The sequence below is a fragment of the Drosophila eugracilis genome, unplaced genomic scaffold (genome assembly GCF_018153835.1).
Source record: "Drosophila eugracilis isolate 14026-0451.02 unplaced genomic scaffold, ASM1815383v1 contig_2088, whole genome shotgun sequence".
NCBI classification, from domain to species: Eukaryota; Metazoa; Arthropoda; class Insecta; order Diptera; family Drosophilidae; genus Drosophila; species Drosophila eugracilis.
The window spans coordinates 137,079-159,658 of NW_024572964.1; the positions used below are offsets into that span (position 1 = coordinate 137,079).

The 22,580-nt window shown below is 46.6% G+C and overlaps 5 protein-coding genes across 11 annotated transcripts; 2 read left to right on the forward strand and 3 right to left on the reverse strand.

Annotated features, from left to right (window-relative positions):
• The first annotated feature begins 82 nt into the window (after positions 1–82).
• On the forward strand, positions 83–4,613 carry LOC108104646 (glycerol kinase). The gene is made up of 3 exons (XM_017210826.2): positions 83–748; positions 3,067–4,197; positions 4,253–4,613. Exons 1-3 carry the CDS (start codon positions 479–481, stop codon positions 4,466–4,468), a joined length of 1,617 nt encoding a protein of 538 aa, XP_017066315.1. The 5' UTR covers positions 83–478; the 3' UTR covers positions 4,469–4,613.
• On the reverse strand, positions 784–2,359 carry LOC108104647 (nitrilase and fragile histidine triad fusion protein NitFhit). The gene has a single exon (XM_017210827.1). The coding sequence runs from the start codon at positions 2,219–2,221 to the stop codon at positions 851–853; it is 1,371 nt and encodes a 456-aa protein (XP_017066316.1). The 5' UTR covers positions 2,222–2,359; the 3' UTR covers positions 784–850.
• On the reverse strand, positions 4,555–6,601 carry LOC108104648 (BTB/POZ domain-containing protein 10). 2 transcript variants are annotated; one of them, XM_017210829.1, is made up of 4 exons: positions 5,640–6,601; positions 5,335–5,529; positions 4,950–5,267; positions 4,555–4,892 (listed from the first exon to the last, which is right to left on the reverse strand). In XM_017210829.1, exons 1-4 carry the CDS (start codon positions 6,220–6,222, stop codon positions 4,675–4,677), a joined length of 1,314 nt encoding a protein of 437 aa, XP_017066318.1. In that variant the 5' UTR covers positions 6,223–6,601; the 3' UTR covers positions 4,555–4,674. The 2 variants fall into 2 exon arrangements, with proteins under 2 accessions (XP_017066318.1, XP_017066317.1); XM_017210828.1 differs by having other exon boundaries at positions 5,335–5,532; positions 5,640–6,597.
• A 415-nt stretch (positions 6,602–7,016) lies between these two features.
• Positions 7,017–20,922, forward strand: LOC108104641 (PHD finger protein rhinoceros). Of its 5 annotated transcripts, none has more exons than XM_017210816.2 (8): positions 7,017–7,286; positions 7,736–8,055; positions 8,115–8,689; positions 8,766–8,960; positions 9,038–9,254; positions 9,314–9,503; positions 9,563–10,182; positions 10,268–20,922. In XM_017210816.2, the coding sequence occupies exons 3-8, from the start codon at positions 8,217–8,219 to the stop codon at positions 18,386–18,388; spliced, it is 9,816 nt and encodes a 3,271-aa protein (XP_017066305.1). In that variant the 5' UTR covers positions 7,017–7,286; positions 7,736–8,055; positions 8,115–8,216; the 3' UTR covers positions 18,389–20,922. The 5 variants fall into 5 exon arrangements, with proteins under 5 accessions (XP_017066305.1, XP_017066307.1, XP_017066308.1 ...); XM_017210818.2 differs by having other exon boundaries at positions 7,741–8,055; XM_017210819.2 differs by having other exon boundaries at positions 7,017–7,249.
• On the reverse strand, positions 20,596–22,488 carry LOC108104699 (mitochondrial carrier homolog 2). 2 transcript variants are annotated; one of them, XM_017210912.1, is made up of 5 exons: positions 22,353–22,488; positions 21,958–22,257; positions 21,728–21,896; positions 21,166–21,663; positions 20,596–21,108 (listed from the first exon to the last, which is right to left on the reverse strand). In XM_017210912.1, the coding sequence occupies exons 1-5, from the start codon at positions 22,441–22,443 to the stop codon at positions 21,042–21,044; spliced, it is 1,125 nt and encodes a 374-aa protein (XP_017066401.1). In that variant the 5' UTR covers positions 22,444–22,488; the 3' UTR covers positions 20,596–21,041. The 2 variants fall into 2 exon arrangements, with proteins under 2 accessions (XP_017066401.1, XP_017066402.1); XM_017210913.2 differs by having other exon boundaries at positions 22,339–22,488.
• Between the last annotated feature and the right edge of the window lie 92 nt (positions 22,489–22,580).

A 22,580-nucleotide genomic window follows, 5' to 3' on the forward strand; every position in this document is an offset into this window, starting at 1 on the left:
TCTTCCGGAGTATGGTCACACATTAAAGTGTTACCCCAATGTCCAAATATTTTTATATCGTGGTGAATGTTCGTTTATGTGAATAAGTACTCGAAAAGAAAGATCTATATTAATCTGATTAAAAAAATGTGCTGAAAGTCAAATCAAGAAATAGTTTTTAGGTGTCATTTGCCATAGTAAATTTACTTTAAATTAAAGAAACGATTTGTTTTTCTGCTTTTTTCTCGATTTCAGTGGTGCATAAACGTTCTTTCGCTCACATGTCGCAACCATTCGCAGTAAATATTTACTCATTGACGAGTTTTCTATAGTTAAACACCCTCCTATCGCAACGATTAGCAAAGAGAGAGCTTGCTCACCTTATCTCTTATCGCATAATTTCCGTAGAATATGTCGACAAGATTCCAATAACTAATTTTAGTGTCAAATAAACTCTTACCGGCACCACTAAACGTGAACTCCGAACAGCCATTTAGAAATGGACTCTCCGACTTCAGAGACAACCTCGCCTCCGCCTGCGGTAACTGGTCCATTCGTAGGGGCTATCGACGAGGGAACCACCTCAGCGCGATTCATAATATTCCGCGCTGGTACCGACGAGATTGTTTGTTTCCATCAAATCGAGGTGGAGTCTATTTTTCAAAAGGAAGGATGGTGCGAACAGGATCCCATGGCCCTAATGAAAACGGTTAACGAGTGCATTGTCGGAGCCTGCAAGAAGCTCGAAGCTGTGGGTGGCAAAGTTGAGGTACGTAATTTTTCAATGCGTCAGGTCGAAAATACTTCGCGGTATACAACATGTTTTTTTATTAATGTAATAAATAACAGAGAAAGGAGTGGGGATAAGCAACTAGCTTTTATCCGTAAGGAAGTTGCGGTACACTTGAGCCTCCTCTATTCTTTCCTGAATCGAGCGCTGAGGCTTTTCTTCTGCACGTTCATCCAATTTCACATAAATCTGGTCATTGTGGCCGAAGTCCCCATAACGGCGTGGCATCACGTGGAAGTGAACATGGGGAACAGTCTGTCCAGCCTGGGCGCCGTCCTGTACCGTGACGGTTGCGGAAGTGGTTTGGTATATCTCTTCCAGAAGCCTTTGAACCATGCAGACCGTCGAAAACATATCTGCCATCTCGGCTACAGAAAGGCCACAAAGCCGTGGTGTTACGCGCTTTGTAGACACCAAGACGTGGCCCGTTACGACACATCGCAGATTGGTGAAAGCGAAACAGTGCTCGGACTCGTAGAAAATAGTGCGTCTGTCCACTATGTTGCTGGCAAATGGCCGATCCTGCGCGGGTTCCGCACTGGGAACGTTGTAAGCTGTCAAGGTGTAGAGGTCGTTTCGTCGGTGTTCAAAGCAGGGCATGGAATCGTACAGATTTTGCAAGACAGAGAGATCTACCTCGGCCGTGCCGATAGCAAGCTCCTCACAGCCACAGTCGGCCAAAACTTTTCCCCAGGGGCTGATAATCATGCTGTGGCCCCAACTCTGCCGCTTCTTGTTGTGCCAGCCCTGCTGGGCTGCAGCAACCACGAAGCACTGAGTTTCGATCGCTCTCGCGCGCAGCAGGATCTCCCAGTGCGCCTTGCCCGTAGAATAGGTGAAAGCAGCCGGGTATGTGAGCAACTGGGCACCCATTTTTCTTAACATCACTGCAGGTTCGGCGAACCGTAGGTCATAGCAAATCTGCAGCCCCACCTGGCCGGTGGGCGTGTTAACTGGTCGCACCAGGCTATCGCCCGGCGATACGGTGTCGGACTCGCGCAAGCGAATTTCTTTTGTAGATACGTCGAATAGGTGCAGCTTCCTGTAAACAGCGGCCAATTCCCCCTTCTCATTTACGAGGACATGAGTGTTGTAGATTTTTCCCTGCTCGTTTTGCTCGTGCACGCCGCCCAAGGAGAGCCACATTTCATTGCCCTTGGCCAGCTCCCGGTATTGCGCCATTAACTCTCCGTCTAAGCCCTCCGAAAACTCAAGTGTTTGGTCGCGGTTCTCGCCTACAAAATCACAGCACTCGGGCAAGAAAAGCATACATGCGTTTCTAGACTTGGCCCTGGCCACCAGCTCTCTCACCTGGTCGAGATTAGCGGCCTTATCACTGGTAGAACGCATTTGACCCACAGCAATGGTTGAACTTTGCCCGAACATCCTGCGTAGCTGCGTGTGGTTAGAGACCAAAATGCTTTGTCGTATTATTCTGACTAGCGTTGACATTTGGCACACGCCCACTGCGGAAAAATTCCGTCCTGGTTACGTCGTAGGCTTTTATCAATTATTTTCACTTAGTTGTTTACTGCTCTTTTTTAGCTTTGTATTCAGCATTATACACACATAGGTGCTAGTGATGGTCGCACACATACGCGTTTGACCAAATGCGATATATTTAGTAAGTATCGCAAGAAGACGTTCCGAACTTTGCCTTTCTCTTTGCCCAATTCACCTTCAAATTTTATATGGTTTGCTACCAACTTGGCGACGTCTCGGAAATTGTCAAATAAATTGACCCAGAGGTTTCTGATATAGCGAATCCAAAAATGGTAGGACCATAGAATGTCATACTCAACTGGCATTCAATTCTAAAAATATTTCATTTTTGAATTTTTTTTGTTTTTATAAATTGAACCTGAGTAGAAATCCAAATTTTGGTTCTTTTTTTTCTTCGCCAAACAAATAAACACTACAAAGACAAAAATGGTCGGAATATGAAATGTCATACTTCGTTAAGCTTGTATTTGAATTCTTATCCAACTGGCATTCAAACCTAAAAATTTTTTATTCTTAATTTATGTTTGATTTATTAGTGGGCTTTCCTCAAAAAAAAAAAAAAAAAACAGTACATTAGCCAATGGCTAGACATGGAATGTTAAACTTGTATTTGAATTCCCAATCGATTGACAACCAAGCGGATGTGCTAAGCTCGAAATTTAATTCCCAAACGATTGAAATCTATACATTTTTTTGCTATTTTTTTTCTATTCCAGTTTATAGAATGTACCCTAGCTTCGCTTAAACGCTAATTAATTAATTAAAAATTATCTCTTAAATTTGGCTGGTTTTAGGAAATCATTACGATTGGAATAACAAACCAGCGCGAGTCAACTGTCGTTTGGGATAGACAAACCGGCCAACCCCTGGTCAACGCTATAATATGGTTAGATAACCGAACCACCAGTACGGTGGAGGAACTGTTGGAGACTATACCTAATAATACCAGGAATATTAACTACCTGAGACCCCTGTGCGGACTACCTTTGTCGCCGTACTTTTCTGGCGTGAAACTTCGTTGGTTGCGGGACAATGTACCGGTGGTGAGCCAGGCAATGGAGAGGGGCACGGCCATGTTCGGCACCATTGACACCTGGCTGATGTATAACCTAACTGGCGGAAAAGATTTGGGCGTCCACAAGACGGATGTGACCAACGCTTCGAGGACCATGCTTATGAACATAGAGACGCTCCAGTGGGATCCCAACTTGCTCAAGTTTTTTGGCCTCCCAAAGAGTATATTGCCGGAGATCTGTTCAAGTGCGGAGCTTTACGGTAACATTGCCCAGGGCGTGCTCAAAGGCATCAGTATAAGCTCTGTCTTGGGTGACCAGCAAGCTGCTCTGGTTGGGCAACAGTGCCTGACCAAGGGCCAAGCCAAAGCTACATATGGCACTGGATGTTTCTTGCTTTACAACACAGGTCCCTCAATTGTGCACTCTCAGCATGGCTTACTTACCACCGTTGGCTACCAACTGGGCAGAAAGGCTGCCCCGTTTTACGCTCTCGAGGGCAGCGTGTCTATTGCCGGCGCGGCATTTAACTGGTTGCGCGACAACATAAACCTCATTCAGAATTCAGGCCAGATCGAAACTATGGCCAGCACTGTGGACAACTCCCTGGATGTGTACTTTGTACCAGCCTTTAACGGTCTTTATGCTCCTTACTGGAACCAGGACGCCCGGGGAGTTATTTGTGGTCTAAGTGAAGAAACAACAAGTGAGCATATAGTGCGAGCCACTCTGGAGGCAGTTTGTTTTCAAGTCCGTGATATACTCGATTCAATGCACAAGGATTGCAAAATTCCTTTGGCAAAGCTAATGGTAGACGGTGGTATGACTGTGAATAATCTTTTCCTACAACTGCAGTCTGACCTAGTCGGGATCCAAGTGCTTCGAGCTAAGATTGCCGAGACAACAGCGTTGGTAAGTACTTTAACTTGTAGAGTGATCGCTTTTTTTGTATGCCCTTTTTTTTCAGGGAGCTGCAATGGCAGCTTACAAAGCCATTGAGAGCCGCTACCAAATGGAAGCTCCACTCTCGAAGTCGGGACCCCGAGAGGCCATAAAACCTTCGATAAGTACCACAGATCGCAATCTTCGCTACCAGAAGTGGAAAATGGCCATCGAGCGCTCCCTAAACTGGGAGACTTCGACCCTTTCTTACGGAGAGCGCGAGGCATTCGATGGAGCATAGACGCAGCTCGACCTTGGTAATGTCGTGTACTTATATTTGTGGTTGTTGTTTTATTAATGACGGCTTTATGAAGTGGCCTAAATTTGTTTTTGTTTAAAATTTCGATTTATTGCATATATAAAAATGGTAATGAAAAACGTAAAAATGGTATACTGTGCGGGCTGCTCCTTTGGCAGTGGGTTCCGCCCTTTTTTCGGACCATTGCTCTACCTGCTTTCTTCGACAATGGCGGCGGCACCAGCAACAGCTGCTTGATCTAACTCGTTGAGCATCACAATGCCTCCAGCCGCCTCGTCGACTGCAACTACGGCTTCTGGTCCAGCCATGCCCATCGCTGCAGAGGGAGCAGCAACCACACCGATAGCGAGCTCTGGGTTGTTGGGATGGGGATTAGCCACTGCGATAGGAGGAATCGGGTTTCCACCTGGAATAGAATTAGGAGTTTAGGGAGCTGTTATTCGCCACGTCGAGCCTTGCGCACTTGCGTCCAATTCCAGAGGTGGATCAGCATTCGCATCTGCGAGATTCGTGACAGACTTGGATTTCACACACTGAAAATCTACATGGCGACTCTTTGCTTCTTCCTTCTCCCAAGACATGTGGATGAACGGGCGCTGGACGTAGCTATAGATCACCTCAGCCCGCCCACCGGGCCGCCTTCGGATCTTTTCTTTGTGGGTTGGGTATCCCTCTATGCCGCAGCGGATCTTCTTCAGCCCACGATCTTTCATGACCTGCTTGGCCACATCGCGGTTCTCGATGTACTTGAAGAATCTATGCATGGCAGTGCTGTGAACAGCTGCGAAGGAATATAATTTTTTTATTAATATAATGTAAACCACTTTGTACATTGTAGCCCTACTCACTCTGGCAATACTCCTCGCCCATTTGGGGCGGGAATTCTTCATCCCACTCGACCATATCGTCTTCGAGAAGCACCACCACATGGCACTCGCGATCCCCACGCTGCGCAGAGGACACCATGAGGGGCAAAATCAAGTCCTCCAAGAAAAGTTCGAATTGTTGTCTTGCCCCTTCGTTGCTAAGTTCGTGGAGAAGGCCTCCTTTATGTCGTACACAACAGGTGTTATGTTACAACAAAAAAAAAGAATAAAACAGAGATGACCATAACTAAGGATAAGCACAGGCAAGAGCATCTCTGTATACTCACTTAGGTTCTGGCACCGCACGGTTGTGGCGTCAAAAGGAATAAGCAGATAATCACATGCTTCCTTTAGCTCCGGCACAGAAACAGTGGGCGGGCAACGGATCACCCCGCTCTTGTAATACTCCAGGATTGCCCTAAACACAAGGTGCGAGATTCCGTCTGCCACGTCGTACTCCCCGCGCTCGTTGGCATGAGCGAACTGGAAGCCGGAGCCAAACATGGTGCCCAGCATTGTAGTGGGGTGGCTTGTTAGCAGGGACTGTTCCACCGTAAAGCGCACGCCATCCACTAGCATAGAGATCCTATCTGGCGGAGCCTGGAGCCGACACCCCGCTCCGGAGCCCGTTGCCTGACAGCTGGGAGATGATCCGCCTGGGGACTTGCGGTCGTGCTTAGGGACGGCCCCCGCGCCAGACATATGCTGCGGTCGGTTCAATCGGCTGCGCTCCTTTAGGATGCGCCTCCTTCGCTCCTCGGCCGTTTCGAGAGCCTCCTCGCTGCTGTCGCTACTGTACGTGTCTTGTTTTTGAGGCAGGGGTTGCTTGCTGTTGCTACTGTTACTATTCGAATTGGGAGTAGCTGACATGTTTGTTGCGTTTGCTGAGCCGCTCTAGAAATATGTATTCAGTTTCACAACGCTCCGCCAGACTTTTCAAGCGCGATTAAGAAGACGATCTGAACAGAGGGCGGTCAAATTAGCGAAGTGGCAGTGCAAAGTAGCATGCTTATCGCTCCATCAGAGGTCCGATTTAGTGGTATTCAGCTTTACCTTTGTGCGAAGCGTACTGCCTTTTTTTTTACATATAATTTCAAATATACATATATTTTCTTGTTGGTGCTGGAGATGGACGCCTGAATCGTGGGTCTTCGATAGATGTATGCAGAAAGCACGATAATTTAAATTTTACCGATAGCTAAGTTTTCCCATTGATTTTGTACGGTTTTGCACATTTGTAGTATTTTACCAATTTAATTTTTTTATCTGAAAGGGTGAAGGAAAAATCAATGTATTTAAATCTTTTCATTTCATTATTTTCAATTCTTATTTAAGGGATAGGAACATAATTAACTACTAATTATAATAAAGTGAACTTTTTTGAATGCAGTATTTTTTGTCCACGTTATTACTCATATTATTTCTTTGCAAACATAGCATGCCAACTTTCAAATTATAAATTTTAATTTTTTTTCAAGCAGCAAATAAGATTTAATTCAGTTAATGAATAAACTTAAAATAATACAATCTCCTAAAACTACACAGTTTAAATAAATGAATTATACATGGAACGTTTAAATATTGTTGCTCAACGTATTACAGCCCTGGGTTGAGTGCAGCTCTGTGTATACCCAAGCTACGTATCGATAACTACCACCGACTACATTTCATTCGATAGCTTAAATTTGCAACCGTTCATCATGGCGATCTGAGAAAAATAATTTTTGCTCAAAAATAAAATAAATAATCAAATGAATTGTAATTCCTGCAAACGCATATGCAATTTCGCGAAACGTGAGTTTGAAACGGATGCTGCGTGAAATCCGACGGCTGCAAGCTGGTTTCGTCCAGTAACAAGTGCCTGGCGTGTGTGTCTGCGGCGGCAAAAAACGCAAATGTAAAATATATAACAAAATCCCAACTCCCCCAAGAATGTACGTGCGAATGTGGCGCTTCAAATGGGCGTATTGTCAGCGGGATCGCTAAGGGCTTGTTGATTGGGAGTCCGGGTGTGCGGTTCGCAATAACAAATAAGTTATTATAATAAAAGTGAAAAAAGTGCAAAAACTATGATTGCTTTTGTGCAGAGGAGTGTCGGAGGGGGATGGCTGTGTGCCTAGTAGAAGCTGGCGGATGCAACACGCGCGCCACCTGCTTGCCTCCCGTTCGCACTCATGAGAGGAGTAAGCGCGCCCTTAAACGAGCGTGCTGTGTGCGAGCGAGAGGGTGCCTGTGTGTGTTGCAGCAACCATCTATTTGCTGGTAGCCTGAGCGTTTTTCTATATTTTTTGTGTATTTTCTGAATGGACAAAAATGTGGGCACTAATTTGAAACGCTCCTGCTATCAGCGAATAACCAACTAACATTTGTCTTTGCCCGCCAGACTAGTAGATGCTCGCCGAAAATCCAAAACAGTAAGCCAATCGCCAGGGCAAACCTGCAAGTGTGTGTATAAACAACGAACAATAACAAAAGGCAGTAAGCGGTTGGTGGTAGTGGACTAACTTGCTACCGGAGAAGTGCAGAGCACACAGGACTGCAAAGTGGCGTCGCTACTGGATATCCGGGCTGGGGCAGCAGCGGCGTCCATGTCTACGGGTAACCAAGGGCGGACAACCAAAAACTACAACCGCACCACAACCAGGAGAGCGCAGCAGCAGCCGCAGCCGGTGTGGTGTCGCCAACTTTGGCCTTAAGCATGTAGTGAGTAGCGAGCGATCACCCTCTGAACTATGTTCTGAACTTCCGACTATTCTTTTTAGGTCTTGTAGCAAAGAACCCGTTTTCTAACAAGCACAAGACACAAGGAAAGAGGTACTAATCGACGCAAAAACACACACAAACCCTATCAACACCAATGAAAAATGTCACAAAGAGGTAAGCGCGGAAATCAACATCACCACCAGTCGCACCATCCGCCGCCGCAACAGCAGCAGCGCAAGGATGTTGAGCCGCAACCGCCGCCCACCAAGCGGCGTAAAGGCAGGCCGCCCAATGGGGCGACCACGACTGCAATAGCAGGTGCAGCAGAAGCGACAGGAGTTAATGCGGGATCAGCTGCGGTATCAGAACGGGTACCAGTTCTGCCTCTGAGCAACAGCAAGCATGACCAACAGGGGGAACCAGAACCTGAAGCGGGAGGAGGAAGCGAGGGAAGGGCGGCAGGCGCCGCCAGCACTAGCAAATCCAAGTCAACAAAGCTGGCAAAATCATCAAGCAAGTGCAAGTCGCAAGGGGCGAGTTCAAGCAGTTCCTGGCAGGCGCGGTCTGTGGCGGACATCAAGATGTCGAGCATTTACAATCGCAGCTCAACGGAAGCTCCAGCTGAACTTTACCGGTAAAGAGTCTATAGTGGTCCAAGCAAAAATGATTTCACTAAGCATTCTTATTCAAATTAAACATTCTTATTGCAGCAAGGATCTCATTAGCGCAATGAAATTGCCAGACTCTGAGCCGTTGGCCAACTATGAGTATTTAATAGTAACGGACCCATGGAAGCAGGAATGGGAAAAAGGCGTACAAGTGCCTGTCAATCCTGACTCACTTCCTGAACCATGCGTTTACGTTCTACCCGAGCCTGTTGTGTCACCCGCACACGACTTTAAGCTGTGAGTTCATTCCTAGCTAATTTATTTTCTGTGAATTTAAAACCGACTAATCTCTGCCTTGCTGCTCTCGCTTACAGTCCGAAAAATCGCTACTTGCGCATTACCAAAGACGAACACTACTCGCCGGATCTGCATTATCTGACGAACGTCGTTGCCCTGGCGGAAAACACATGTGCCTATGACATAGATCCCATTGACGAGGCCTGGCTGCGCCTCTACAACAACGATCGTGCCCAATGCGGTTCTTTTCCCATTAATGCGACGCAGTTCGAACGCGTCATTGAGGAGCTGGAGGTGAGTTTGCTAAGGTTTTGAACAAAAACAATATTACCAATCTATTGATTTTTTTCTAGGTTCGTTGCTGGGAACAGATTCAAGTCATTCTCAAGCAGGAAGAAGGTTTGGGCATCGAATTTGACGAAAACGTCATCTGCGATGTTTGCCGGTCGCCCGATTCCGAGGAGGCGAACGAAATGGTATTCTGTGATAATTGCAATATTTGTGTGCATCAGGCTTGTTACGGCATTACAGCAATTCCATCAGGTAAGCCACTGACAGTTAAAGATTACGCCATTATGTGCTTACTTGGACTTCTTTTTTAGGCCAATGGCTATGTCGCACTTGCTCGATGGGAATCAAGCCGGACTGTGTGCTCTGTCCAAACAAAGGAGGGGCCATGAAGTCGAACAAGTCAGGCAAGCACTGGGCACACGTTTCCTGTGCCCTTTGGATACCCGAGGTCAGCATTGGATGTGTGGATCGCATGGAACCGATCACAAAAATTTCAAGCATTCCCCAGTCACGCTGGTCTCTCATCTGTGTACTTTGCCGTAAGCGAGTTGGCAGCTGTATTCAGTGCTCAGTAAAACCCTGCAAAACAGCTTACCATGTTACCTGCGCGTTCCAGCATGGATTAGAAATGCGTGCAATAATTGAGGAAGGAAATGCCGAGGACGGAGTGAAGTTGCGCTCCTATTGCCAGAAGCACAGCATGAGCAAGGGTAAGAAAGAGAATGCTATTGGCCATGGCGGAGGCAGTGCCTCAGTGGCAAGCGCGTTGCACAAAGCGAACAGGTATGGCAGTGGGACTGGTGGCGGAACAGGAGACGATGGCAGCAATGCATGTGCAAAATCTGGAGAGGATACGCGCAGGCGGAAAAATCACCGGAAAACCGAACTAACCTCCGAAGAACGTAACCAAGCCAGAGCACAGCGTCTTCAGGTTAGTATTTTAATGATTTCTTTTCATTCAGCTTTGTGTATCTTATTGCATCTATTCTGTGCTAACTTATTGTATACCCTTTCAGGAAGTGGAGGCTGAGTTTGATAAGCACGTTAATATTAATGACATTAGTTGCCATCTCTTTGATGTCGATGACGATGCTATTGTTGCCATATACAACTATTGGAAGCTCAAACGGAAGTCTCGGCACAATCGGGAATTGATCCCGCCTAAGTCCGAAGACGTGGAAATGATTGCCCGCAAGCAGGAACAGCAAGACATGGAAAATCATAAATTGGTAGTTCATTTGCGTCAGGACTTGGAACGAGTTCGTAATCTCTGCTATATGGTCAGTCGAAGAGAGAAACTTTCGCGGTCTCTCTTTAAGCTACGTGAGCAGGTCTTCTATAAGCAGCTTGGAGTCCTGGACGAAATGCGTTTGGAGAACCAGCAGCCAAAACAGGACGAAAAGCACAGACCTGCAGTAGATCTAGATGTTGTTATCTACGCCAATGACGGACCCACTTTGTACGACCGCTTCTACAGCTCGGCTGGAGGACAGACTGTGCCGGCACAGTATCAGGATTTGAACTACATCCTCGAACAGCTTATGGGCAAGTTACAGAGTTGTAAGCAGGGGCGTGGCCGTGCATCGCAGTCTCCTAATAAACGCAAGCAGCCTGCAAAACCATCGCCCAGCAAAAAGTTAAACAATGGCGCTCTGAGCTCACGCACGTCTTCGCCTGAGAAAACCGTAACGGGAAGTAAGGTGGTACCGATTGTCGCTAAGGTGCGGTCACCGCCTGGGAAGCCTCCTGCCGGGAGGCGTGCCTCAAAGAGCACCGCGGCGGCGGCGACGTCGACCCACAACAGAAATCAATCACACACAAATATCCGGTGTAGCGCGTCCTCCCATTCGTCAAGCGGCAGTTCATCATCGGGTAATTCCAGCTCGGCGGATGGCACCAGTAGTTCCGATAGTTCCTCTGGAAGTGATTCAGGCAGCGAAAGCGGAACCTCTAGCGCTGTCAGCAGAGCCTCTAAGCGAAAGTCTTCCTCAGGAAGTCCCCTTAAAAAGCAGAGCTATGCTCGCTCCGTTGAGCAGCGGCAAAAACAACGCCAACGTCGGCAAAGTGAGGCAGCTGCAGGTGCGTCTGCAGCGTCTCCGGATTCCAGGACTGGGAGCAGCTCCAGCGACGATGAAGGTGAGCGGCGTCGAAACCGACAAGAACCAGAGAGCGAGTCGAGACGTGGACCAATCCACAACAAACCATCAGTACCTAAGAAGAGTCAGACAACTAAGTCAAAACCAACCACAGAAGCACGCGCTGGACCGGCAGCTGGTACATCAGCAAGAAGAAAACTGTCTACGACAGCGCGAGGCCTTGCACAAATATACAAGGATGCAGAGGAGAGCTTGTCGAGTGATGAAAGTGAAGAGTTGTTGCCTCTGAAAGTGGAACGGCGTCGAGAAAGCACAACAACGTCCGGACTGGTGCCGAGTGGTTCGGTCGGAAGTCGAAAAATGGGCCAGCACATCTATTCCGATTCCGAAAGCAGTTCATCTGCACAGGAAAAAGACCCGGAGGAGCAAGCAACTATCGAAAGCAATGTGAGTGACTCTCAAAACCAACAGACGATCCGGACGAAAGCAGCTATGAAAGAGTTTGTGCCAGGAACAGCTGTCACACCAACCTCCTCAGTTAGCAAAGCGAAGTCTAAGTGGGAAGGAAAAGATGCGAAGGAGGGAGGTACTAGTACTGTTAATAGCGCAAAATCCAAAACGAATTCGAATGTTAAGTTGCCATATCCGGCAGATCTTTTAGTGGTACCACAACGCAAAGCAGCCAAGAAGGCTTCGGAAAATATGCGGTCCACCAACCTCGCCACGACGCTTCAGCCAGAATCTTCTGACAGAGTCCGAGAGCCGGAAACGAATTCAATTGCAACAAATTCCAAGAGTGCCAAGGTTAAGGACTCGAGCTTTAAAAATGCACTTGAAACGGATAAAACCAGTCTCGAAAAAGTTCGACCAAAAGATCAGCTACAGAAAGTGGCTGGCAAAGTCCCAGAAAGTGCCCCTGCGGAACGTGGGAAACGTGGAAGGCCACCAAAGGTGCCTAAGGATCTGCGTCCACCTTCCATTACTGAAAAAGAGAAACTGGTAGTCCCCATGCCTTCTCAGAGCAAGCTTCAACCTGCTGCCACTGCACCAGCCTCAGCCAAGTCAAACTTTGCAGTCTCCTTAGTTCCTCAACGGCAAGCGGCCAAAAAGGCAGCAGAGCAATTAAAGAGCAGCAAACCTGTACAAGAAAATTTCTCAACTGGAAACGACATGTCGGAGAAAGAAACAGTAACAGCAGCGACGGGGTCAGGATCTGCGTCGGTTTCCACAACGCCAGTTAAGCCGACTAGACGGACCTCATTAAAGGAAACAGCAATTACTTCAAAAGAAACCTTAATTAGTAGAAGAAAATCAAAGGAAGATGTGGTGGTAACACCTATTAAAACGACTCCCCCGGCCAAGCGTCGAGTACTAGTCCCGAATCTTTCAAGTTCCAGTTCTGGTGACAGTGACAGCTCCAGTTCGTCTAGCAGCTCGGGGACTAGTTCGAGCAGTGGTGGTAGCGACACCGACAGCGAATCTCAGGCCAGCGATTTGGAGAAAACTAGTAGGGATCCTGCCCATATCCCTGTGTCAAATCCACCTGTAACCTCAAATGTGCCAAAGCGGTCACCTCGCAAGTCTCTGGACAAGCCGGCAGCATCAGCTGTGGTCGTTGCATCAGCACCGCCCGCACCACTGCAGACCCCGTCTACGCGGTCCCGGCAGAACTCTACAACAAAATCGCCAAAGGGAACAATGCAGAAGCCAGTGATAACCATTCAGGATGAAAGTACCACTAAGGCACAGTTACATCGACGCCAGGGGTCTTTAGATGACAGCGCAAAGCAGTCCCAGTCGGAACAGGCCACAAAGAGAGCAACCCGTGGCTCCAAGTCGCGACCGCCCTCGCCCACAGTCAAATCCTCTCCGGAAAAGGCAGCCTCTAGGCGCAAATCTCGAACGGAAGAATCCCCTAAGAAGATGGCAAATTTGGAACATGAAATCAACCAAAGGAAAGCAGCCAGTGGCAAAGCAACTAGTTCATTAGACAAGCTTTTAAATAAGAAACAGCAGCAGATGAATAGTTCCGCACAAGCTACATCACCACCGATGTCACCGACTCCACCTGCATCAGCCACGCCTATTTTAAAGGACCAAAGTGATCATGAAACTTTAGAGGTGCCGATCATTCAGCGGCCCAACGAAGAAACAGAATCACACCGTGAGCTTGAGCCGGAGCTGGAGTCTGCAGCAGAGGCTGGCGAACTACCAATGGATATTGATGAAGAGTTAACCACCGCTCCAACACGAACTCAACTTTCTGCAAGTGCGAGTAAATTGGCGGATATTATTGACGATGAGCGTCCTCCGGCCGCTCCGCTTCCTGCCTCCCCTACTCCTACTCCTACCTCTAATGACGAGTTGTCCGACGGCGGAAGTGATATTAGCGAACAACGGCGCATGCGTTGGCGGTCTAGGCGGAGAAGAAGGAGACATAGCCAAGAGCCAGACGAGGAACATACGCATCACACCCAACACCTTCTTAACGAAATGGAAATGGCTAGGGAGCTAGAAGAGGAACGTAAGAACGAGCTGCTTGCAAATGCCAGCAAGTACTCCGCGTCTACATCCTCTCCAGCAGTCACTGTTATTCCCCCAGATCCCCCGGAAATTATTGAACTGGACTCAAACTCAGCAAATTCTGGCGCAGATCAGCAGCAGTTACAGCTGCAAGAGCAAACTTTGCCACCTCCAATTGCTTTACAGTCTCCAGCAAGTGATGTTGTGTCAACTGTTATACAGCAACAGCTGCTAACTCCACAGCGGCCCCTAATAGAGCAACTTGCTGTTGAGCACATGCCCCCTGTGCTAACGGAGCCAATCGTTGACACCATACTAGAGATGGAGGACAGTAAATTCGTCAATAACTTCGCGTCTAGCTTAGCCAGCGTTTTAAATCCTCCTAATCCAGAGCAGATTAGCTTAATCGGGTCGAGTATGAATAGTAGTAAGCAAAATAGTGAAGAAGATAGTATTCAAGCAACCCGAAACCTTTTGGAAAAACTACGTAAAACTAAGCGCAAGGCACAGGATGACTGTTGTTCAAAAGATGCAGTCGATCTATTGCCTCCGACTCCGGCCATTCCCTCGGTATTTCCTTTCCACAATGCTGCGGACCCAGAGGATATAATTCATGCCCAAAAAGAACAGCAGCAACAACAACAGCAGCAAGCACAATCATGTATTTATGGCAACTCATCTGGACCAAATTCTGTTGCCTCATTGACAATCAAGGATTCGCCTATGACAGCCAACAGTGGAAGCTATGCCAACAGCCTTACAAGCACTCCAAATGCCACACCCACTAATGCAACAATGAGCAATCTTGGACCCGGCAGCGGTTTCCAAATGAATTTTGCAAATTCCCAACAGCCTCCACCGTTGAGTCTCTTCCTGAAAAAGTCACCCCATCAAAAAGGTGGCTATCCCCTATCCAGCAATGGCGGAGCTATCGCAGTACCACCTGGAGCCACCCCCGACTTCGTAGACTTGGCCGCGGCAGCGGTAAAGAACACTTTGGGAACCTTTCGCGGAGCAGCTGCCGTTCCCACACAATCGGGAGCGGGCGGCAACAACAAGATTGGTGACTACGACGAGAACACACGCATGCAATCACCGTTTGCAAGAATTCCGTGGAACGAAAACGACCTTATCGCAGAAAGAAGGAGTAGCTCGCCCAGCTCTGTGTCGGAATCAAATGATCCTCCTCCCTCACAACCAGTTGCAGTGGTGGCAGCAGCAACAACGGCACGGACACTCGCCCAGCTTGATAGCTGTAAGAACTATTTTAACAGCTATGCGAGTGGGAACGGAGGGCCTGGCAGCGCCACAAATGCAACAGCTCCCTTCAACCATGTTCCGATGGTAAATGGTATTGATACCATACCAATATTTAATAAATCTACGGCCGCGCAGCATCAACAGACAACTCCAACACACCAACAGCAACAACAGAGAACTCCAAACAGTCAGTACAATGGTGCTATCTATCCCCAAATTGCGGGTATTATGCATGCACAGACAACGCCGACGGAACAGCCTCCAAGCTTGTATGGCAACGGAACAGTTGGTGGAGTAGGAGTACCAAGAGTCGGAGTTGTCGGTGCTGTACAGTCGACGGCACTACCTTCACAGCAACAGGTCAACCAGTACTCCGGAGCTCCTTATTCTACGGCCAGCTTGGGAATGCTTCCTGTACAACAGCCTGCTCTTCCTATCCCAGTTCAGACTACGACTACAACGAATCATCCGTTTACTCTGACATCGCCGGTTGATGGAAAAATACCGACATATCCGGCTCAGCTTCTAAGCAGTTGTGCTGAAGCATCTGTCGCCTCGATGATGCCACCAACGCCACCAGTTCCAGTTACAGCAAAGGACTCTCCTAACAAAAGAAGCAACGGTGGTAGCTCATCTAAAAAACAGGCTCAAAAGTCCCCCCAGCTGGCGCAAGGAAAGTCGCCAGTAAAGTCGCCGAGGCAACCTCTGCAGCCACCTACGCCTCCCGCATCAATTCCCGTTGTTTCGTTGCCGTCAACTAAATATGACCCGCAAACGCACACATTGCAGGGAAAGCCGCGTCAGCGTGCGCCGCGGGGAAGTGGTGGGTCTGTGGCGCAGAGCAGAGGTAGAGGCCGTGGAAGGGGTAGAGGACGAGGAGCCGGAAATGCGAGCGGAATAGCCATGGTATTGCCACCTCCAATGTCAGATTATGGGAGCAACACACATATAGTTAACAACTTGGTCGGAACCCCCTTTGAGTTCAACAACGAGTTCGACGACATGGCTGGGCCAGGCGTGGAAAATCTACAGTCGCTGAGAGACCGAAGAAGAAGCTTTGAGCTACGAACTCCTCGAGGTCAAAACAAGCAATCTACTACACCAACTACCACAACAGCAACCAATCCACTCCTGCATCCTGTACTGCCGGGACCTGTCGACATGAGGACGTACAATCTCGGATTCGAGGCGCCTCACAGCACAGCTTCCCAAGAGGCCTATCAAAACAATCTTCTGGGCGCTTTCGACTCTGGAACAGCAGATCAAACGCTTAGCGAGTTTAATGAAGAGGACGAACGTCAATTCCAATCGGCGCTGCGAGCTACTGGCACCGGAACCTCTCCCAGCAAGCAGTCTTCAGCGCCAACCTCTTTAGTTTCAGCCCCAGTTGCTCATAACCCAGCACCTACTTCGAACCTTCTTCTGCATTCTACTGAAGCAAACCAAATGGCACCAAGTGTGGTTGCAACGGCTGCGGCAACTCATTTGGTTGAAGGCTCGCTGGTTGAGGCTTCTCTGGAGGCTACTTCGGAGGAAGTATCGATCGACTCAGATAGCACGATACTACACACAAAGACTTCGATCTCTGATACTCGAAATCAGATTAAACTTAAGATCAAGAGTCCTCTGGCCTATCCGGAACACTATAATACCATGACGAATAGCAATAGTCTGACTTTGTCCAGTAACCTAGTTCAGTCCTCCAATGTTGTGCAAACAACGGTATCTGCGTCGACTGTTGTCAGTGCGTCATCCGCTGTAAGCGGAAACTCACGTCGCATGCGAAAGAAAGAACTGCTCAGTCTCTATGTAGTACAGAAGGATAACCACAACGACGACAGCTCATGCGGTCTTCCAGCCGCTTCCGACAACTTGCCCTTGGAGAATCTGCTACGAAAGTCGGAGGAGGAAGATGAACTATCTGGTGGAAACGGTTCGAAAAGGTTTAAGAAGAACTCTAGCAGTAGAGAACTGCGAGCTCTTGATGTGAACTTGGCACTTGTGGAGGAACAGATGCTTTCTGGAGCTTCGGGAACGGGTGCAGGAACATCATCTGGTGAGGGCAGACGGCGTAGCGCCTGCAGCTCTGGCAGCAACAATGACAACAATAGCAAAACCGGAGCAGCCAGCAGTGCAGGTAAGCGGCGAGGCAGAAGCAAGACTCTTGAAAGTAGCGAGGATGACCACCAGGCTCCCAAGCTGAAGATTAAAATTAGAGGATTGGTGGCAAACGAAACACCCTCGGGTGTTTCCATTGCGGGGGAGAGTCAGAACTATAGTTATGAAATGACCCGAAGAGCTTGTCCTCCTAAGAAGCGTTTGACAAGCAACTACAGCACTCTAACGCTAGAGGAGATCAAGAGGGATTCTATGAACTATCGCAAGAAAGTTATGCAGGACTTTGACAAGGGCGAGGACAACAACAAACGAGATGTCCTTGTCCAAGAAGGTCAGTCCCTCATAATGCCCCAGCCTCCCACAAAACGCCCTAAGTCTTCCAAGCCCAAAAAGGATAAGAAGGAGAAAAAGCGCCAGAAACAGCAACAGCTTATTCTAAATAGCAGTACAACCACCATGACTACTACATTGATTGAGAACACGGCCAGCGCTTCGCCAGGCGATAAGCCGAAACTAATACTGCGTTTTGGAAAACGGAAGACGGAGACCACTACAAAGACCGACTGCCTGGAGCAGACTCCTGCAGTAGAAGCACCGGCACCCCTGCGATTCAAAATAGCCAGAAACTCATCTGGTGGGGGCTATATAATAGGAACGAAAGCGGACAAGAAGGATGAGCCAACGCCAGAGAACACATCCCCGGTATCGGAGCTGCCTCTGATAACTCCGCTTGGAGAGGCATCTCCACAGGGTCGGCTGCTCAACAGCTTTACTCCGCATTCCCAGAATGCAAATGCATCGCCAGCTCTGCTTGGCAAGGACGCGGGCACGCCATCGCCGCCCTGCCTGGTAATAGACTCCAGCAAGAGTGCGGACGTGCACGACTCCACATCTCTGCCGGAGAGCGGCGTGGCTGCCATGAGCGTGCCAGCGTCTCTTGTGGGCTCCACCACCCCTCTTTGCGTCAACGTTGGAAACTACGAGAACAGCAATAACTCATTACCTTCGGCCAGTGGCACCTCGGCTTCCAGCAACTCCTGCAACAGCAACTCGAACAACAATAATATCGGCAGTGGGGGAGGACGGGTTAGCGGGGAAGGCAGTTTACTTCCATTAAAAAAAGACTGTGAGGTTAGATGATAATCGTAGATCGCGAGAGTGCCGCTTGTACAGGCATCTTTGCCCTTAACTTCGTTCAAATAAGCTTTCGATTTCCCTTTTTTGTGATTTGATTCCTTGCCTCGCCCCTTTCACAGTTTTAGCTTTTGTTGTAAATGATCAAACATCAGGCCCCTATATTGTACAGTTAGTTTGTAAATCCCTTTCCCATTATTTTATCTGTCTGTAACTGGTTTGTTGTAATCGCATCAGCGTAAAGAAGATATTATCTTTATGCTTTTAATACATATAATTATATGCATAAAGAAAATTATGCGAAGAATCAGAAAAAAAATTGTACATTTTTAGTAAAGAAGATCTTACGATTAAGGTTTTGTAAATAACTGTATTAAAGTTATAACAGATACATGAACGCAGGCACAGTCGTCTAGCCTAAAAAATCCAAAAATGCTCTCGGTTTAGGTTTATGAAAGCCTCAATTCACTTATAAATCCTTCCATGCCTCCTACTCACTAAAAATGATCGAAAACCCCAAGCAAATATTCTAAACACTATTTATTAAAAACTATTAAAGATAATCGTAAAATATTAGCAAAAACTGTTAAAAGCGTGCAAAAAGTAACAAAAATTTCAACAATTGTAGCTATAGTCATTAATTGTAGTTCTTAGCGAAAATCAAAGTCGGTTGTCCCTAACCGCAATCTAAGTGCATATAACGATCCTTCTTCCCAAAACCTACACCTAGAGAGATGATCAAGAAATTTACAACATATTACCCTATAATTTTCGAAAGGGAACTGTTTCGGAATTTAGCGTGTAAGAGTGCAACGTACAGGAAATCTGCAGATGAAACCATTTTTTTTTTTTGAGTTTTATAGTGTTGAAGCAATAGTAAGATAGGCAAAAGTACACTGGTTTTCTATAAGCAAAGGTGCCTGCAGCCTCGAGCCAAGTCACATACACAAAACCCGCCCGAGAAAAAACTATCTAAAACGGTCTAAGTCCCGGGGCACCAGCACCTCAATCCCGGAGCTATTTGCTTAGTGAGATTGCATTCCAAATTCCAGATTGCGGAACGATAATGTAGCCCCGGCCTACATGGACATTAAGATTCTTTGGTCTCTAATAATTTAACAAATTACTTTTCCAATTATATTCGTATCGGGCGTATATCCGTTAAGAGGGAAAACAAAATTATCGAAAACACATTAAAGGAACACGCGCAACAAATATTTATTCTAAAATAAAAACCCGCAAAAGGCAACATAGAGAATAACTAAAATTAATGTGTAAAGAACCAAGCAAAAAGTAAATTTAAAAGTTAACGATATTTCTGTAATTGTAAATAATTGTGCGCGATAAATGTTTTTAATTAATACCATTACGTTAACTCTAATTATAAATTAATGATTATAATTATTAATTTTAATTCTAGTTTTTAGCAAAAATTTAATAAAAGCGAAAAAAGCCTTATTTAAAAACAACATTTTTAAGAACTGCAAGCTTCTTTTTTCCTAGTTATTCAGTAGCCACTTGTCAATTACTGCGATAGCTAAGGGAGTGAAAAGGAATCTTCGTATTGATGGGCGTTTGAGGTATTGGCGGAACGCCTCGCGGATAACTCGCTAACTATGCGAAGCACGAATTTGTTGTTTTCCCTCGCAATATTAATTAAGTATTATACAGCTCGAAGAATTAGACGTAGATGAATACTCGGCAATATAGGATGTATAGTAATTTATGTAAATAAACCAAAGTCATGGCAAATATTAAATAATAAAAGAATAAGAACTAAGGATATAGTGAGAAATAAGACCAGCGCCTTTAGTTGACATGGGCTATTTACGTAAACTCATCTAAGTTACCGGAAAACCTCAGACATGCCCATGACACAAATCTTCTAAAATGGATTACACTTGAACAGAAGAATAAAGTATTACTATTAAAATTATAATGGCTATATAAGTCTTGGAGGGGGTAATAGCGAACTATACTTTGCATATCAAATGTTAAGTTACAGCCTATAAATGGGATGGGGTTTGTAAAAGTGTGTTATTAGAAATGAGGGCTTTTCGTTTCTTGTTAAGGAGAAAGTAATTAAAGTAAAAAACTGGTTGGTTTTCAATGTTTTTTAAAAGTTATGACTATATATTTTGGACCACCCATGTTTAAATAGTTTAAACACTAAGGATATATATCCCTAAGGAATTTCGAAATAGCCAGTTGAATAAATTTGAATCATTCAATGACAAATTATTTATTTAGAGTCCCTAAGCTTTATTTGCGGTTTTTAAACAATAACATTTTCGAATAAAAGAAAAAAACAAAGTTTTACTTTTGGGCAAAACGATTTTAAATACTTTTAAAATAGAAACAGGATTGGAAAAGCTATTCAATAACTATTTTTAAGAGAAAATAGAGCTATTGGCACGCTGAAAGAAAATGAAACGGCGCGGGGGAAGGATACAGTGCCCAATTACGATGGCAATGTACATACTTCAACGTAGATGTGAACTTGTATTAACGGAATAGTGGCTGGGGTTGTATACAGAAAAGAAGTAATATTGTTTGGATCTCGTCGTTGTCGAAGTTCCATTGAAATGCAGGGTAAACACAGATAGGCAGTCGAGGGGTTGATTACTCGAAGGCAAAGAGCTGTTCGTGTTCCTTGCGACTACTGGTAACGCGCTAGTTTGGGCAGGGGCGCAAAGGAGGTAGCTGGAGAGTGGATGGCTTGGGACCTGAAAAGGTAAGTGAAAGCCATAGTTACGAAATCTTAAAGTTCAAGCGAAACTCACCGCCAGAAAAGAGAGCTGCCGCGCTTAAGCTCGCCGCGAACCTGCAAATCATTCCAACAGTCCATCCAGTTCTTGTAGGCTGGCATAATAGGGGGTTGGCCGGCCATAAGTCGAGATCCACTCACCGCAGAACAAGTTGAGACAACCTGCAGTGGATACAGCAGGCTAGATACAGCGAACTGTGTGAAGCCAGCATTGTACTGTCTTCCCAACTTGTCCTTGATGACGTATTTGTTAAGGATGTAGATGGTGGAGCTGCTAAGCACCAGGCAAGCCACATCACACAGCAGCTTTGGCACTAGGCCGGCGAAAAAGCCCACGATACCCTCAGTCTTCCAGATCTCGGTAACAGAGCATACAATAGAGCTGTACAAGGTTTCTCGGCCGACGAATTGCGCCATCATGCGAAGGGAGATCACGTGAAAAGGTTGCGAAGCCACGATTCCGCTCACCGTTAGCACAATGTCCCGCTTTAGACTCGACTTGAACTGGACGTACCTGAAATAAACCAGAGTAGCAGTCGCACGGCAGCAGCCACAGGCACGTAAAATCAAAGACTTGCATTTCCTCCTCACTGAGCTGTGAGTCGTCCTTTATCTCCTCCGGCTGTTCTAGCCCCAATTTGTCTGCCACTCGATCGCTCACCACCATAGCAACCAGGGAGCCCACTAGTTTGGGAGCCAGACCGCGGTAGCAGCCCGAGAGGCCATCCACTCTCCGTATGTGACCAGCTGAAGAAACAAAAATAGGACGTTAACGATAACACCACGAAGAGTGGACCTTTGAACTCACCATACTGGAATATGTTTGGCAACTTCATAATCGGCCTTCCCAGCATAGACTTGCCGGGAAGCGGCGCGATCGGCTCGTAACCCAATTGGATTAGCGTCTTGGAGTACTCAAAGGGATGCAGAGCGGCGCTGACGCCTAGCCGCAGGCCGAAGCGAATCCAACTATTGACTTCTGTCTCCTCGCCGCTGTCATATTGGACAAAGCCGGCCATTCTAGTTACGTGGTGAGGTTCGGTGATGGGGTTTGATAAATGCTGATGCCAAAGGGGCGATCTCTGCCGCTTAGAATTTGGGTGGACCGCTGTACGAGAGACGGGAAAGAGTTAGACCGGTGACCGCCTCTCACTCGGTTTAAAGGTTTTAAGGTAAATAAAAATTATACTTCTTAATTATTACAAAATTCTTTTTGACAGCAATGTGACCGTGCACGATGATTTTGTTTAATGCCTTCATTTAGGTTGGGAAACTGTATACCGATATTTAACATTTTCAAAAAGCAATATCGGTTTATGTTATAAGGCAATTATAATAGAAAAAGTATTTAGAAAGCCATAAGAAACTTATATACAGTTATTTTAAACATATTTTGCGTTCAGAAAAGCACGCAATGCAAGAAGTTTTACA